This window comes from Macaca nemestrina, chromosome X, assembly GCF_043159975.1.
Source record: "Macaca nemestrina isolate mMacNem1 chromosome X, mMacNem.hap1, whole genome shotgun sequence".
In the NCBI taxonomy this organism is placed as follows: Eukaryota; Metazoa; Chordata; class Mammalia; order Primates; family Cercopithecidae; genus Macaca; species Macaca nemestrina.
In genome coordinates, this window is record NC_092145.1 from 86,627,258 (window position 1) to 86,640,859 (window position 13,602).

General features: G+C 40.2%; 1 protein-coding gene across 3 annotated transcripts in view; it reads left to right on the top strand.

Moving 5' to 3' along the window:
* Positions 1-13,602, top strand: part of LOC105476688 (oligophrenin 1) — a 368,226-nt gene that overhangs the window by 338,918 nt on the left and 15,706 nt on the right. For 2 of the 3 annotated variants that reach the window (XM_011732840.3, XM_011732839.3), the window contains exon 21: positions 4,761-5,084. The exons of the other annotated variant lie outside the window; for it this stretch is intronic. In XM_011732840.3, the coding sequence (XP_011731142.1) occupies positions 4,761-5,084 (324 nt within the window). The remainder of the gene's footprint in view (positions 1-4,760; positions 5,085-13,602) is intronic. 3 annotated transcript variants of the gene reach the window in all.

Genomic DNA, 13,602 nt, shown 5'->3' on the forward strand with positions numbered 1-13,602 from the left:
GTGATGAGGGCTTTGGGCCAGAAGATCTCCAATGAAGTTATCCAGTCTAGACATTTATTTTTAATTTTTAACTTTTTAAAAAACTGAGCTATAATTCACATACCATAAAATCCACCATTTTAAAGCATACATTTTAATGGTTTTTAGTATATTTTGTGCAACTATCTTATTCTAGAACATATTCATCATCCCAGAAACCCAATACTTTTAAATTTACTTCTCCCCCAACCTCTGACAGTTGCTGATCTACTTTCTGCCTCTACGGATTTGCCTATTCTGAACATTTCATAGAAATGTAACTATAGAATATGTGGACACTTTTGGATGGCATCTTACTCTAAGCATAATATTCTCAAGATTCATCCACATTGTAGAATGTATCAGTACTTCATTCTTTCTTTCTTATGGACAAATAATATTCCTTTGTATATATGTAGCCCATTTTATTTATCCATTGATCAGTTGATGGACACATGGATTGTATTCATTTTGTGGTTATTATAAATAATGCCACTGTGAACATTAATGCACAGGATTTTGTGTGGATGTCTGTTTTTAATTATCTTGGGTATATACCTAGGACTGGAATTGTAGATTATATGGTCAGTCTATATTAAAACTTTTGAAGAATTGCCAAGCTGTTTTCCAAAGCAGTTGTACTTTTTTTTTTTTTTTTTTTTTTTTTTTTTTTTTTTTTTTCCTTGAGATGAAGTCTTGCACTGTCACCTGGACAGGAGTGCAATGGTGTGATCTCAGCTCACTGCAACCTCCGCCTGCCAGGTTCATGTGATTCTCCTGCTTCAGCCTCCCGAGCAGCTGGGATTACAGGCGCACACCACCACACCCAGCTAATTTTTTATATTTTTAGTAGAGACAGGGTTTCACTACCTGTCTTGGCCAGACTGGTCTCAAACTCCTGACATCACCTTGGCCTCCCAAAGTGCTGGGATTACAGGCGTGCGCCACCACACCAGGCCACAGCTGCACCATTTTACTTTCCCACCAGCAATGAATGAAGGCTCCAATTTCACCACATCCTTGCCAATACTTTGTATAGTCTGTCTTATTTATTCTAGCCATTCTCTGTGAGTGTGAATCCATCATCTCATTTAATGTTCAACACTCCCATGAGAGGTAGGTATGCTGAACTCTGTTTTATAGTGAAGGCACTGGAAGCTCAAAGATGATGAGTAGTTTTCCCAACTAACACAGCTACTAAATGACAGAACAATTTGCACTCATCAATCTTATCCTGAAGCTTATTTATTTACTATAATATCACACTTCCTATAACCTGTGTGAACGCTGTTCTGAGAAGGAACCAATCCTACTTACCAGTAGCATCTCATTATCTTACTCTGAAATTTATTATCCCTTTTGTATATAGTATGTCAGTGACTCCTTTCACCCTCTCATGGACTCCATCACACCTCCATAACTAAGCCCTGGTTATTCCACTTCTTTAACCTCTCTTGAATCCGCCTCTCTTTTCTGATGCAGCTCTAGTTTGGATCCTTCTCATCAGCAGTCCCCTAGCTGGTCTTTCTGCCGCCAGTCTTTCTGGTCCAACCTATTTTTTGTTGGAACAAGCCTACTTTTCATAATGAACCCAAAGGGATGTTTAAAAATGCATATTTGATAATGCCACTTCTCCCCACCCCCAGCCCTCTGCCCCCTAAAATCATTGTCTTCTGTGACTCAAAGGCAGAGTTTGTATTCCTGAGCATGGCATTCATGGACTTCATAATATAGACCCAACTTATTTCAACAACCTCACCTCCAGCTACCCACACTTTTTCATCTATAATTGGTCCCTATGCTCAAGCCAAACCAAACTTTTCATTATATTTTCTTAGGCAAAGCATGGTCTTTCATTCCTCCAAGTTGTTTTTTGTTTGAATGCCCTTTCTACTTTGCTTCACCTTTTGTAATTCTTCAAGGCCCAGCTCAAAAGTTACCTCTTTTATAAAGACCCTCTCTAATCCTTGCAGTCAGTATTAGTACTGTCTTACTCCTAGCACTTATTTGCATGAACCTAAATGTATTATAATAATTGACTTATTTCTATTACAGTACTAGTGTGTATCCTCTCAAAGCTTCTCCCCACCTCTTACCCACCCAAAGAAGAGAGGCCTCCACTGTAAGGGTTGGCCCCATGCCTATTTATGAGGCCTCACTGTCTGATCCTGATTCACTCACAGTTCTTCATAGTCCCTGAGGCTTGTCTGTGTGTTTTCCTGTAGAAATGGATGGCTGGTTAGGGAAAGGGGATGGCACCGAACTTTTATTACCTGACAGAGCAATGAACTGTCTCTTCAGAAAGAGTAAATAGACTCTGGAAACAGACTTCAAGATTTGAAACTTGGCGTTTCCACTTAGTAGCTTTGTGACATGGAGACTTCGGGTGCCTTAGATTTCTTATCTGTAAAATGGGGCTAATAACAATGTACTACTTTATAGAGCTGCTTTGAGGATTATATGAGATAATCCAGGTAAAGCATTTAGAACAGGGCCTGCCATGGTATAGGTGTTCAAGTAATGGTATATGTTATCTTTATCAGTATTATTCTCATTATTACTATCATTGTCACTATTATCATTATTTTTATTCACCATACCCCAGAACCTAGAAATAGTTTCCCTGCTGAAAGGCCTAGCTCTGAAGTCATCATGGCTTCTATCATTACATTTCCTATTTTCCCTAGCAAGCAGAAGATACTTTCCTGAGTGGAAGGTAGCAGCCTCTCTGAGGCTGTGTATGTGGATCCTCTTTATGAAAACTGACCCTCTTGAGATGGTGATGATACTCTATGGCCTGTAGGGCACAGGCAACCTTTATTGTCTTCCCTAAGGGAGAGCAAAGATGGAGTCACTTGGCCAGAAGAAAGTATTCAGATAGGAACATGCAGCTGAGATGTTGGGCTAAAGCATGTGAGGGAAATAATTTATGTCACCATGCACTTTATTGTTTGGAGAGAGTAGATGTGCTTGAGTTACTCCTGAGTGCTATATGTTTAAAGATGGCCTCTGCCGCAAGGCACGTCCTGGAAGCCAGAGGCTCTAGTTACTTGGCACTCTTGTGCTCATGTTCATGCCATTATTTGTGAGCCTTTGGTAGTTTTTTTTGTTTGATGGCCTCTGTCTGGCTGCACTTGTGCTAGGGTTAATAAATAAAGGGCTATGTGTCTACTTTGGGACAAAATTAGGGGGACTGCAGGGGAACTCCCCTTGGTTCTGGCCCCTTTGGCAGTGGCATCAGTGGTGGCAGATTCCCAAGGAGAACAAAACTGTCTAGGGAACAAAAACCTTTGCAGCAAGACTTCCCCCATGGAAACTCTTGCCTCACTGCCCACCCACCACATAATAGTGTAAGTAATAACCACCAATTAATGAGTGTCTGTTATGTGCCAGGCACTGAAATAAGTATACCATCTCCTGGAATCCTCACCACAACCTCATGAGACCAGTATTCTTTATTATTCCCATTTTACTGAGGAGAAAATTTGAGGTACAGAGAGATAGGGAACTTGTACAAGGTCTCACAGTTGGTAAGAAGCAGAACTGAGATTCAGACCTGGCCACCTGGCTTCAGAGCCTGCATTTCTTTTAACATTTGATTACGAAGAATTCCAAACATAAACAGAAATTGAAAACAAACATATTGAACTCCCCACATTTCAGCATTTAAAAACATATACCCAGTCTTATTTCATCTATACCCTTACCTGTTCCCCCAACCTACTCATCATGTCATTTCATTTGTAAATGTTTCAGTATATATCTCTAAAAGAAAGGAACTCTTTTAAAAGCAAAACCACAATATCATCATCATACTTAAAAGAAAATAAAACAAAACAGTGATTCCTTAGGATCAACTATCCAGTCAGTATCCACATTCTCTTATTATCTCATTTTGTTAAAAAAAAAATCAGTATCTAAATAAAATCCATGTATTGCAATTGGTTGATATATATCTCAGGTTTCAATTTTCTGGCTGGAACCTCTGTTCTTAACCACTACACTCATAAAGTTTTTTATGACTATGGCAGGTGACAGTTTCTTTACAGCAGGCATTCTCAATCTGGGGTTTATTGACAGCTTCAGAAGGCTCTGTGAATCACTTAAAAATTAGTTTTCAAAATTTTGGCTATATTTGTGTGGGTTGATTTTTCTAGGGAGATGGTCCCTAGGTCTCATTAGGGTCTCAAAAGCTTTCAGTAAGTCTCAGAACCACTGAAAAACATGTACTAATGTCAGAGGAAATTGTAGACCACAAAAGCTGGGGAAAGAACAGTTGGAGGTTTCCTTCTGAGTTGGAGAAAGAAGTTAAAGTATGTTATGTTGATTAACTTAAAATTTGAGAGACCTTAACAAAATACTTTTCAGAGAAGTGGTTAAGAATTAACTGATGATGTCTTCATTTGCAAAGAATAGAATATACCGTTGATTGGGGACTTTAAGTCTTTTTTGAATGACATATTCCTTTAATAAAACCTCTTGGTTTATTGTGGCTTATTGAATTGTGGTGGTGAAAATCATACACGGATCTTGAATTCCTTATTTGGATTGGATCTGTGGCTTTACATGAACTGGGAAGGGTAGAGAATGATTCTGTGGGATATAGTTGGTTTGTGCCACAGTGACATAACTGCTTTGAAAATGTACACAAATTTTCAAAATTAAGTATGTATGCATGTATCAAAATGAAAAGGTTTTAAAAGTTATCATTAATCTTTCCTCTTTGCACCAACTTTTCCCAGATGAAATCCAACATCAAACACCGAATGGTACTATCACTGGCAGCATAGAAACCCCCAAGCCACCACAACACCCCAAACTACCTATTCAGAGGAGTGGGGAAACTGATCCTGGGAGGAAGTCCCCAAGCAGGCCTATTTCGGATGGCAAGTTGGAGCCCTGCCCAGAGGTGGATGTGGGGAAGTTGGTGTCTAGGCTACAGGATGGAGGGACCAAGATTACCCCAAAGGCCACCAATGGACCCATGCCAGGCTCTGGGCCCACCAAGACCCCCTCTTTCCACATAAAGAGACCAGCTCCCCGGCCCCTGGCCCATCACAAGGAGGGTAAGTGCTTGGGAATCCCATGGGAGCCAGAGCTGAACCTAACTACTTTTCACCTTGAGATCCTTCTGAGTTTGGAGATATATTTAAGTGGCATTCTGTTCCGGTTTACTACCACTAATATTGGAACAGTGGGCAAGATCACAATAATCAGTCACAATAATCACTAGAATGTAAGCTCCATGAGGGCAGGAATTTTTTACCTGTTTTGTTTACCTCTATATCCCAAGTGCTATGTGCCTGGCACTGTACTAATTGCTGATATACTATTTCTCATCCTCACAATCCCACTGTAAAGAATGTATTATTATTCTTTTTTTTTTTTTTTTTTTTTTTTTTGGAAACGGAGTCTCGCTCTGTCACCCAGGCTGGAGTGCAGTGACATGATCTCAGCTCACTGCAGCGTCCGCCTCCCAGGTTCAAGTGATTCCCCTGCCTCAGCCTCCTGAGTAGCTGGAATTACAGGCACTCACCACCATGCCTGGCTAATTCTTGTATTTTCAGTAGATACAGAGTTTTGCCATGTTAGCCAGGATGGTCTCAAACTCTCGACCTCAGGTGATCCACCCGCCTTGGCCTCCCAAAGTGCTGGGATTACAGGTATGAGCCACCATACCTGGCCAAGAATGTATTATTCTTGTTTTTTTTTGTTTTGTTTTTTTGTTTTTTAATTAGGAAATAGAGGCTGCTGTAGGCAAGTGACTTGCCAAAGATTCACAGCTAGTAACTGGCAGAGCTGGGAACTAAATCTAACCATGTCTCACAGGCACCAAAGTCAGCGTTCTTTCCCCTGAGGCAGAACAATCATTTTACCTTCCTATAAGAAGCTGTGAATCTGTGAACCCTTGTTTTCTCATTCTCCCTTTCGAGTTTGGGAGAAATAGGGACAAAGGGGCACAACTTCTGCCAAGCTCTGAACTTTTGAAATTATTGCAAATTCAAGGTGTGGCTGTCTTCAGCAAATTTAATTAACTGTTACATGTTGAGACTCATGTTGAGAGATTGGGGCTAATCCAGAGGGGAGTTTTAGGGGACATAATTCTATGAAGATAGTAAGATATAATGGACAAAATAAGGATATGAGTATCAGAAAGGCTTGGATCCAAGTCTTAGCTCTTTTACTTTGTAGCTTTAAGGAATTTCACAGTATAGCAAAATGTAAAACCTTAAAAAAATTGTTAAGAATAATTTATTTGACAAATATTTATTGAGTACTGACCGTGTACCTGGTCCCATTCTACATGCTGAAGAAATGAATAAGACTTAATGAAGTCCCTGTCCTCTTGAGGTTTAGATGAGAGAGCTTGGCACACTACGGCCTGTGGACCCGATTGGGCCCACTGCACTGCCTCTTTTTATATAGCCTGTAAGCTAAGAATTATTTTTTTACAATTTTTAATGTTTAGAATTAAAAAGGAAATAATATTTTATGACATGAAAATGTTGTGAAATTCAAACTTTGTCCATAGACATAAATACACCCCTTCATTTACATGTTGTCTATGGCTGCTTTCATGCCACAACAGCGGAATTGCATAGTAGCAACAAAGACTTTATGGCCTGCACAGCCTAAAATATTAACTGTCTGACACTTTACAGAAAAAGTTTGCTGGCCTTTACCTTAGATTCTAGAGTACTGATAAGAAAACATGAGGCCCAGAATGGGAATCGGGAGGTTGGGGAAAGGTAGAATAGCAAGGAAATGGCAGGAATGGAGTTAGTATACAAAATATTTGCCATGAATCCTTAAACACTTGGTGGAGCAGTGTCATAGATTTGGTTCCAAACTTTCTAGAACAAACAAAAAGAGAGAAACCAATGGTTATATAACTAAGTTCCTAAGGTAAAAACAAGCCAATTGTTCAGGTAAACCATAACTTTTCTGGTTTTGAGGCCAGGAAAAAATTTCTTCCATGGATTATTTCACATAACAACCTCAGTATGAACCAACGGCATTGTCTCAGAACACAATTTAGTAAAAGCTATTCAATGTGGGGATGGGAGGGGGTTCAGTATAATTTCTACAAGTCCAGTACAATTTTCACAAGTAGTTGACTCTGAATGCTCTGGTTTGATCCACTGATGCTGATGTGATCACTCATGCTATCACAGTTGATTTATTTAAGCTGTTTTCACCTTGGTTTCCAGATCTGTAAAATGGGAAGACAGTTCACCTGATAGAACTATTATTGCTAGGATTAAAAGGAATAACAAAATATCTGGCTCATAATCAGCATTCAAAATATGATACTAATTTCCCTCCCCTGTCCCTCTTCTCACTATGATTTGGCTCTTCTGGGACATAGCCAAGAAAGGGAAAACTTTAATGTAGACCTCTGCTTCCGTTTTTGAGTCATGTCATGACCTTCCTGTCAATCTGGGTAGAAGGTTGGGTAACTCAACTTATGCTCATCACAGTAAAATTTGTCTTGTCTGTTGCCAAGCCTTGAGATTGGCCAGATTCTATCAGCTCAGTGCACACAGTAACTAACTCAGCCCTTCTTCCCTCCCTCCTGCAAAGTTCAATCCCAGTGGCATTCCCCTCTTCTCCTTCCTCCAGTCTTACCCTGAGCTGCTGGCGGCAGCTACTCTGATCTAATGGTCTCAGTTAATATAAGTACTGATCTGACTTGTTCGGTATCAGCCTAACTATCTAAATCTGGGCCTCAGCTTTGCCTGGCTTCATTTTCTGCTTTCAATCAGTTAGCAACAGGCTGGCATGATGCAACTTTTTTCAAAAACCCATGCTTCCAGCTTTGGCTACAGAAAGCAGAACTGAGGTGGTTTTTGCCTGGGTGGAGAACCCCCCAAACCTCTGGTATAGTTGCCTCTTTGAACCTTACCTACACTATCTATTTACTTCTTACTTCCTTCTTGCTCCCCTCCTGATTCTGGCTGCTTCTCCTAGTAGATTCCCCCGGCATCTGAAGAGTTACCAGTTAAGCAAAAGCTGCACACAGCTCTGACCCTGTGCTATAACTGATAGTTGTTTGCTCCTGGTACTGGCCAGTAGCCTGAATGGTGGGATTCGAGGGAGGCAGCTGTTACCTCAGCCAGCCCAGTCTTCACCTTGCAGTTGTCACCCCATTTCAGCTCTGTTGTTTAGGACTTTGCCTGCCATCCTGAGGATCAGTACACAGGCTCCATTGTGTTAGTGAGCCAACTGTGCCACAGTCCTCCCCCATCTTTACCCCTTGCTTTGACTTAACATTTGAGTGGCCTTAACATTCTTCACATTTTTTCTCAGCAATTAAAAGTAACAAAAGCATGGTGCATGTTAAATTGCTTTTTTCCATGACAGTCAACTTTAAATAAGAATCAATAGTGTTTGCTGATGGAATTTTATCAAGGATCCTTTTCTGTTCCAGACATGAGCTTGATACTTTCACTCTTCAGTTGCATCTAATCATTGTGATAGGCCTTATGAGGTAGGATTTTCCCTCCCCTTTTTATAGTTGGAGAAACAGAGGCTCACAGACACAAAACAACTTGCTCAGAGTTACCTAGGTTGTAAGGTGCAGAGATGGGGCTTGACCTCAGCTTCTTGGGTTCAAGATTGGGACTCTTTTTCTTCATACCATATTTCTTCAGTTGCATTGGCTACCTTCTCCTTTCTATTTTTCTAAGGACCACTTACTTTTAGGGGGTACAAAATTACACAAGCATATTTTTTTCTGCCTTCATTTGAGTTTATTGCCTCTTAAGTGTCCTGACTTTGCAAAAGGCAGACATGTAGCTACCACAAAAGGATTTAGGACTTCCCTTTGGGTAATGAAGAGGGAGGAGGGCTATATCCCATCTACTTTACATGTATTTGTTTATTTAATCAGGCATAATCCTTTGCAAAGGGAGAGACAAAGATGAAAAGCCATTGTCTCTGCCTTCCAAAGGTTCGTGGTGACACTGGCATGCAAGCAATCAGCCCCAGCCCAATGTGATCCATGTTCTAATAGGGGTGAGAAGAAATTCTAGTAGGAGCATGGAGCAAGGAGACCTTCATTCTACCTGAGGTATTGAGATTACAAGGAAGAGCACACCATGGACTAGGACTTTATGACATGGGTTGAGGGGCCCTTCTTAGCTCCTTTCCTCTGTCTTGGCTGGAAAGGAAAGATTGTATCTGGTGGCATGCTTTTGGGCTTGTAAGGCCTTGCTCAGTCACAGAGCCATCAATTCTCCACTGAGGTGACTAATGCTATGAGTGGCATTTGCATCTGCTCTAAAAGTATTAGGAACAGACTTGCTCTTGCAGTAATGGGTGTTGCTGGCCATTATCCACATTTTCTTGTTTGGACTTATGCTTTAATAATCTACTGTTTGGTTTTTATTCTCTACTTTTCTTGGAGCCTGACTCCAAATTGTTTTATAAGGATAAATAATGGCTAAGGAAGGCTTTAAGGTGAGCATGGAGGAGTGTCATAGAAAAAAAGAGATAATTCTAGGAGACTGGGGGAATCTACAAGAGGAAACAACCTCCTCCTACTCTGTGCCTTCAGGTTGGGTATAGATGAGTATAAGGAAAGGTGAAAAAAAGTTGCTAAGGTTGAATACTGATGACCACCAGGTCCCAATAAATCTGCAAATGTTAAGATTCTTTGGTTATGCTCATTTGACAGAGATTAGAGACAGAGGGAACAGGTTGGGCTTGAGAGGGAGATCAAGTTTGTAGTAAAAGCCAGGTTTTGGACTAAGGTTGAAAAGAAATTAAAAGGAAGTACAGCTTGGTGGAAAGACTACAGGCTCAAGAGACTTAGTGGTTGAAAGCTCAGGCTCCTGAATCTTCCAGATGTGAGTTTGAATCCTGGCTCTGCCTCTTCCTAGCTGTGGGACCTTAGGCAGGTTACAACCTCTCTGAACCTTAGTTTTCTCATTTGTATAATAAGGATAATATTTGTGCCCATAGGATTACTATAACAGCAAAGTGAGTTCTCTACATGCCTAGCATATCAAAAGTACTCAATAAATGATAGCAGTTGTTTTGCTTTCATAGGAGACTATTACTAGCTACTTGATCTTAGTTAGGTCAGCTTTACTTCTTTGAGCCAGTTTTCTCAACTGTAAGTGGGGACAATACCACCATCGAAGGCAAGGATTTTGCATGGATTAAATTAGATTAGCTATACAAAGAATCTGGTAAAATAATAGAGGCTTAAGAAGTGGTAGTATTACTAGGTAACAACCTCTCAGGAAATGGCAGGCATGGAAGATGGGGTGTCTACTCTTCTGTATTCAAGGCCCTTTGAGAAGCCTCAAGCCTAAAATATAGATGGCATAAAAGAGTTCAGAGCCATATTTTCAACCCACAACCTGTCCCTACCATGCCAAACACCTAGGAAGAGGCAAACTAACCTCAAGGTCTAGCTCAATTCTCATTCTGTCCATGAAGCCTTCTGACAATCCTACCCCAGTTAGCTCTCCCTTGATTCACATATTTTGGCACCCAAGATTGGCCCTCTAATGTGGATGCTGATTTATAGTATTCACACTTATTTCCCATGAATATGACTTATATCCCCAACTCAGTTTTGAGCTCCTAGAGGGCAGGGGTCATTTGTGTGCCTTTTTTGTGTGTGTGTGTGAGAGTGTAAGGTTGGGCACAAAAGCCCTCACAAAACCCCCATGTTGAATACCGTTCAATTTAGGTTTCAGAAAGAGAAAAAGAGAGAGAGAAAGAGTGATTAGTTGTTTTAAAGCAGGGTAAGTACATGTAGAGTACTTCAAAAACAGCCTATAAAAGTCAGCTGGGTCTAACATTTAAGTCGGTGCAGCAGGCCAGCATGGCACATGTAATAAGCCTATGTAATGAGCCTGCATGTTGTACACATGTACCCTAGAACTTAAAGTATATTTTTAAAAAGTAAAAAGTCAGCTGGGAGAGATAGAAGCTTATAGACTTAGATCATTGGCTCATTCATCTGGAAAACAGTCCAGTTCCCATGTTATACTGGTAAGGAAATGATCTGCTGAAGGTCACACAGAAAGTTAGTTTTAGTATTAAGCATAGAATCCAGGTTTCTTGACTACCAGTTACATGACTCTCCCCTTTCTGACTCACCAGTTTGACACTGTGGCTTAACTGTGACTGAGACACATTAGAGGCAAGAGAGAACAGCATCGGGGTCTTCAGCCAAGAAAATCCTTTGCTGCTACCTCAAAACTTGACTTGTAATGAATAATCATTTGGAGGTAGCAATAAAGGGCCCAAGAGGACACGAGGTTAATGATGTTTGTTTTCCAAGGCCCTAGGTTCATGTTCATTAGGATGTGGCTATAACTTGGGAATGAATAGAGTTCACATTTTAGGGATGTCATCTGGTTCACTCATCAAGGAAACTGATAGCCCTGGAACGGGCATGGTTTCAGATAGACATGTTTTCCAGCTCTGACAGTCCAGCATATCATTTCTTTACAATCCCCCCACTTCCCGTCTGAACTCTGCCTCCCAGCAGTAACCAGTGGAAATGGGACAGCACTCTCAGCTCTGCTACTCTGTGGGGTGCAGTGAGGAAGCAACATCATATGGCCTAGTGGTCCTCCATCTTGGCTGCACATAGCATCACTTGGGGAGCTTTTAAAAATACCCATGCTCAGGGTCTATCCTAATCAATAAAACTAGGATGTATGAGTGTGGGGTCCAGGTACTTTACAATTTTAAAGCTCCTTACATGTTTCTAATGTTTCACTAGGGTTGAAGAACAGTGGTAGTTGGGACTACATAGGTTTCAGAAATCAGATGGACTGACCAACTCTGAAGTTACTTCTCATCTCTGAGTCTCTGTTTCCTCAACTGTAGAACGGAGATAATACTTTCTGTCTTGCAAGATTATGGCCAATGTTGAATGAGAAAATGTGCATAAACCACTGAGTACAGTATCACAGTATGTGGAACAGAACAGCTGTTCAATAAAGGTTAGCTAAAAAAAATTTTGCCAGTACTATTGTATTGCCATTACTATTATTATTATAATTTATAATTTTTTATTACTAATGATAACAAAACAGCAGACAACTGGAAAGACAGTAGATGTGGAAACAGGAGGTGTGGGTTTCAGTCTTCACTCTGCCATTTAACCTATGGTTGTAGGCAAATCAGTTTACTTTTCTGAACCGCAGTTTCCTTCTCTGTAAAATGGGGTTAATAAGACCTATTTATTCATCTCTCTCAAGCTTATTGTAAGCATTAAGCAGTTATCATCTGGGAGAGTGCTTTGAATAGTATAAAGTACATTAGAAAAATTGGATTATTATTATCATTTTGGTTATTTTTTTCTGCTGCAGTTCTGTATACCCAGCCTTGTGTTAAGGGGAATGACATGTCCAGAATGTAAGATACAGACTAAATGGAGAGACAATTCATATGAGTGCAGATGAATAGTGTTTTGTTTCTTCCTTAATTAGAATACCAATCACACTGTATTATCATTATTTCTTTACATATATATCTTGCTCACCAGAATGGCTAGATGGATGAATTTTTTAAAGAAACATACATGGTAATATATAATAACTTCATGAACATTTACATTGATGTAAATTACATATACCTACTAGGGTGTTCAGAGGGTTGAAATTTTAGTTGGGTCTTGAGGAATGGTTATAATACACAGGAGACCTAAGAATAGGGACACATATAGGGCAAGAAGCAGGACAGAGTCTGACACTTACTTACCTCTGCTGTATACTAGACATTGTCTATAGGTCATCTAATTGAGTCCTTAAAATCACCTTGTGAGGAGAGTTTTTTTTTTTTTCTTCTTCTTCTTCTTTTTTTTTAAATTATACTTTAAGTTCTAAGGTACATGTGTACAACATGCAGGTTTGTTACATATTTATACATGTGCCATGTTGGTGTGCTGCATCCATTGACTCATCATTTACATTAGGTATTTCTCCTAATGCTATCCCTCTACCCTCCTCCCACCCCATAACAGGCCCCGGTGTGTGATGCTCCCTGCCCTGTGTCCAAGGGTTCTCATTGTTCAATTCCCACCTATGAGTGAGAACATGTGGTGTTTGGTTTTATGTCCTTGTGATAGTTTGCTCAGAATGATGGTTTCCAGCTTCATCTATGTCCCTACAAAGGACAAGAACTCATCCTTTTTTATGGCTGCATAGTATTCCATGGTGTATACGTGCCACATTTTCTTAATCCAGTCTATCATTGATGGACATTTGGGTTGGTTCCAAGTCTTGGCTATTGTGAATAGTGCCACAATAAACATATGTGTGCATGTGTCTTTATAGTAGCATGATTTATAATCCTTTGGGTATATACCCAGTAATGGGGATGGCTGGGTCAAATGGTATTACTAGTTCTATATCCTTGAGGAATCGCCACATTGTCTTCCACAATGGTTGAACTAGTTTACAATCCCACCAACAGTGTAAAAGTGTTCCTATTTCTCCACATCCTCTCCAGCACCTGTTGTTTTCTAACTTTTTAATGATTGCCATTCTAACTGGTGTGAGGTGGTATCTCATTGTGGTTTTGATTTGCATTTCTCTGATGACCAGTGATGAT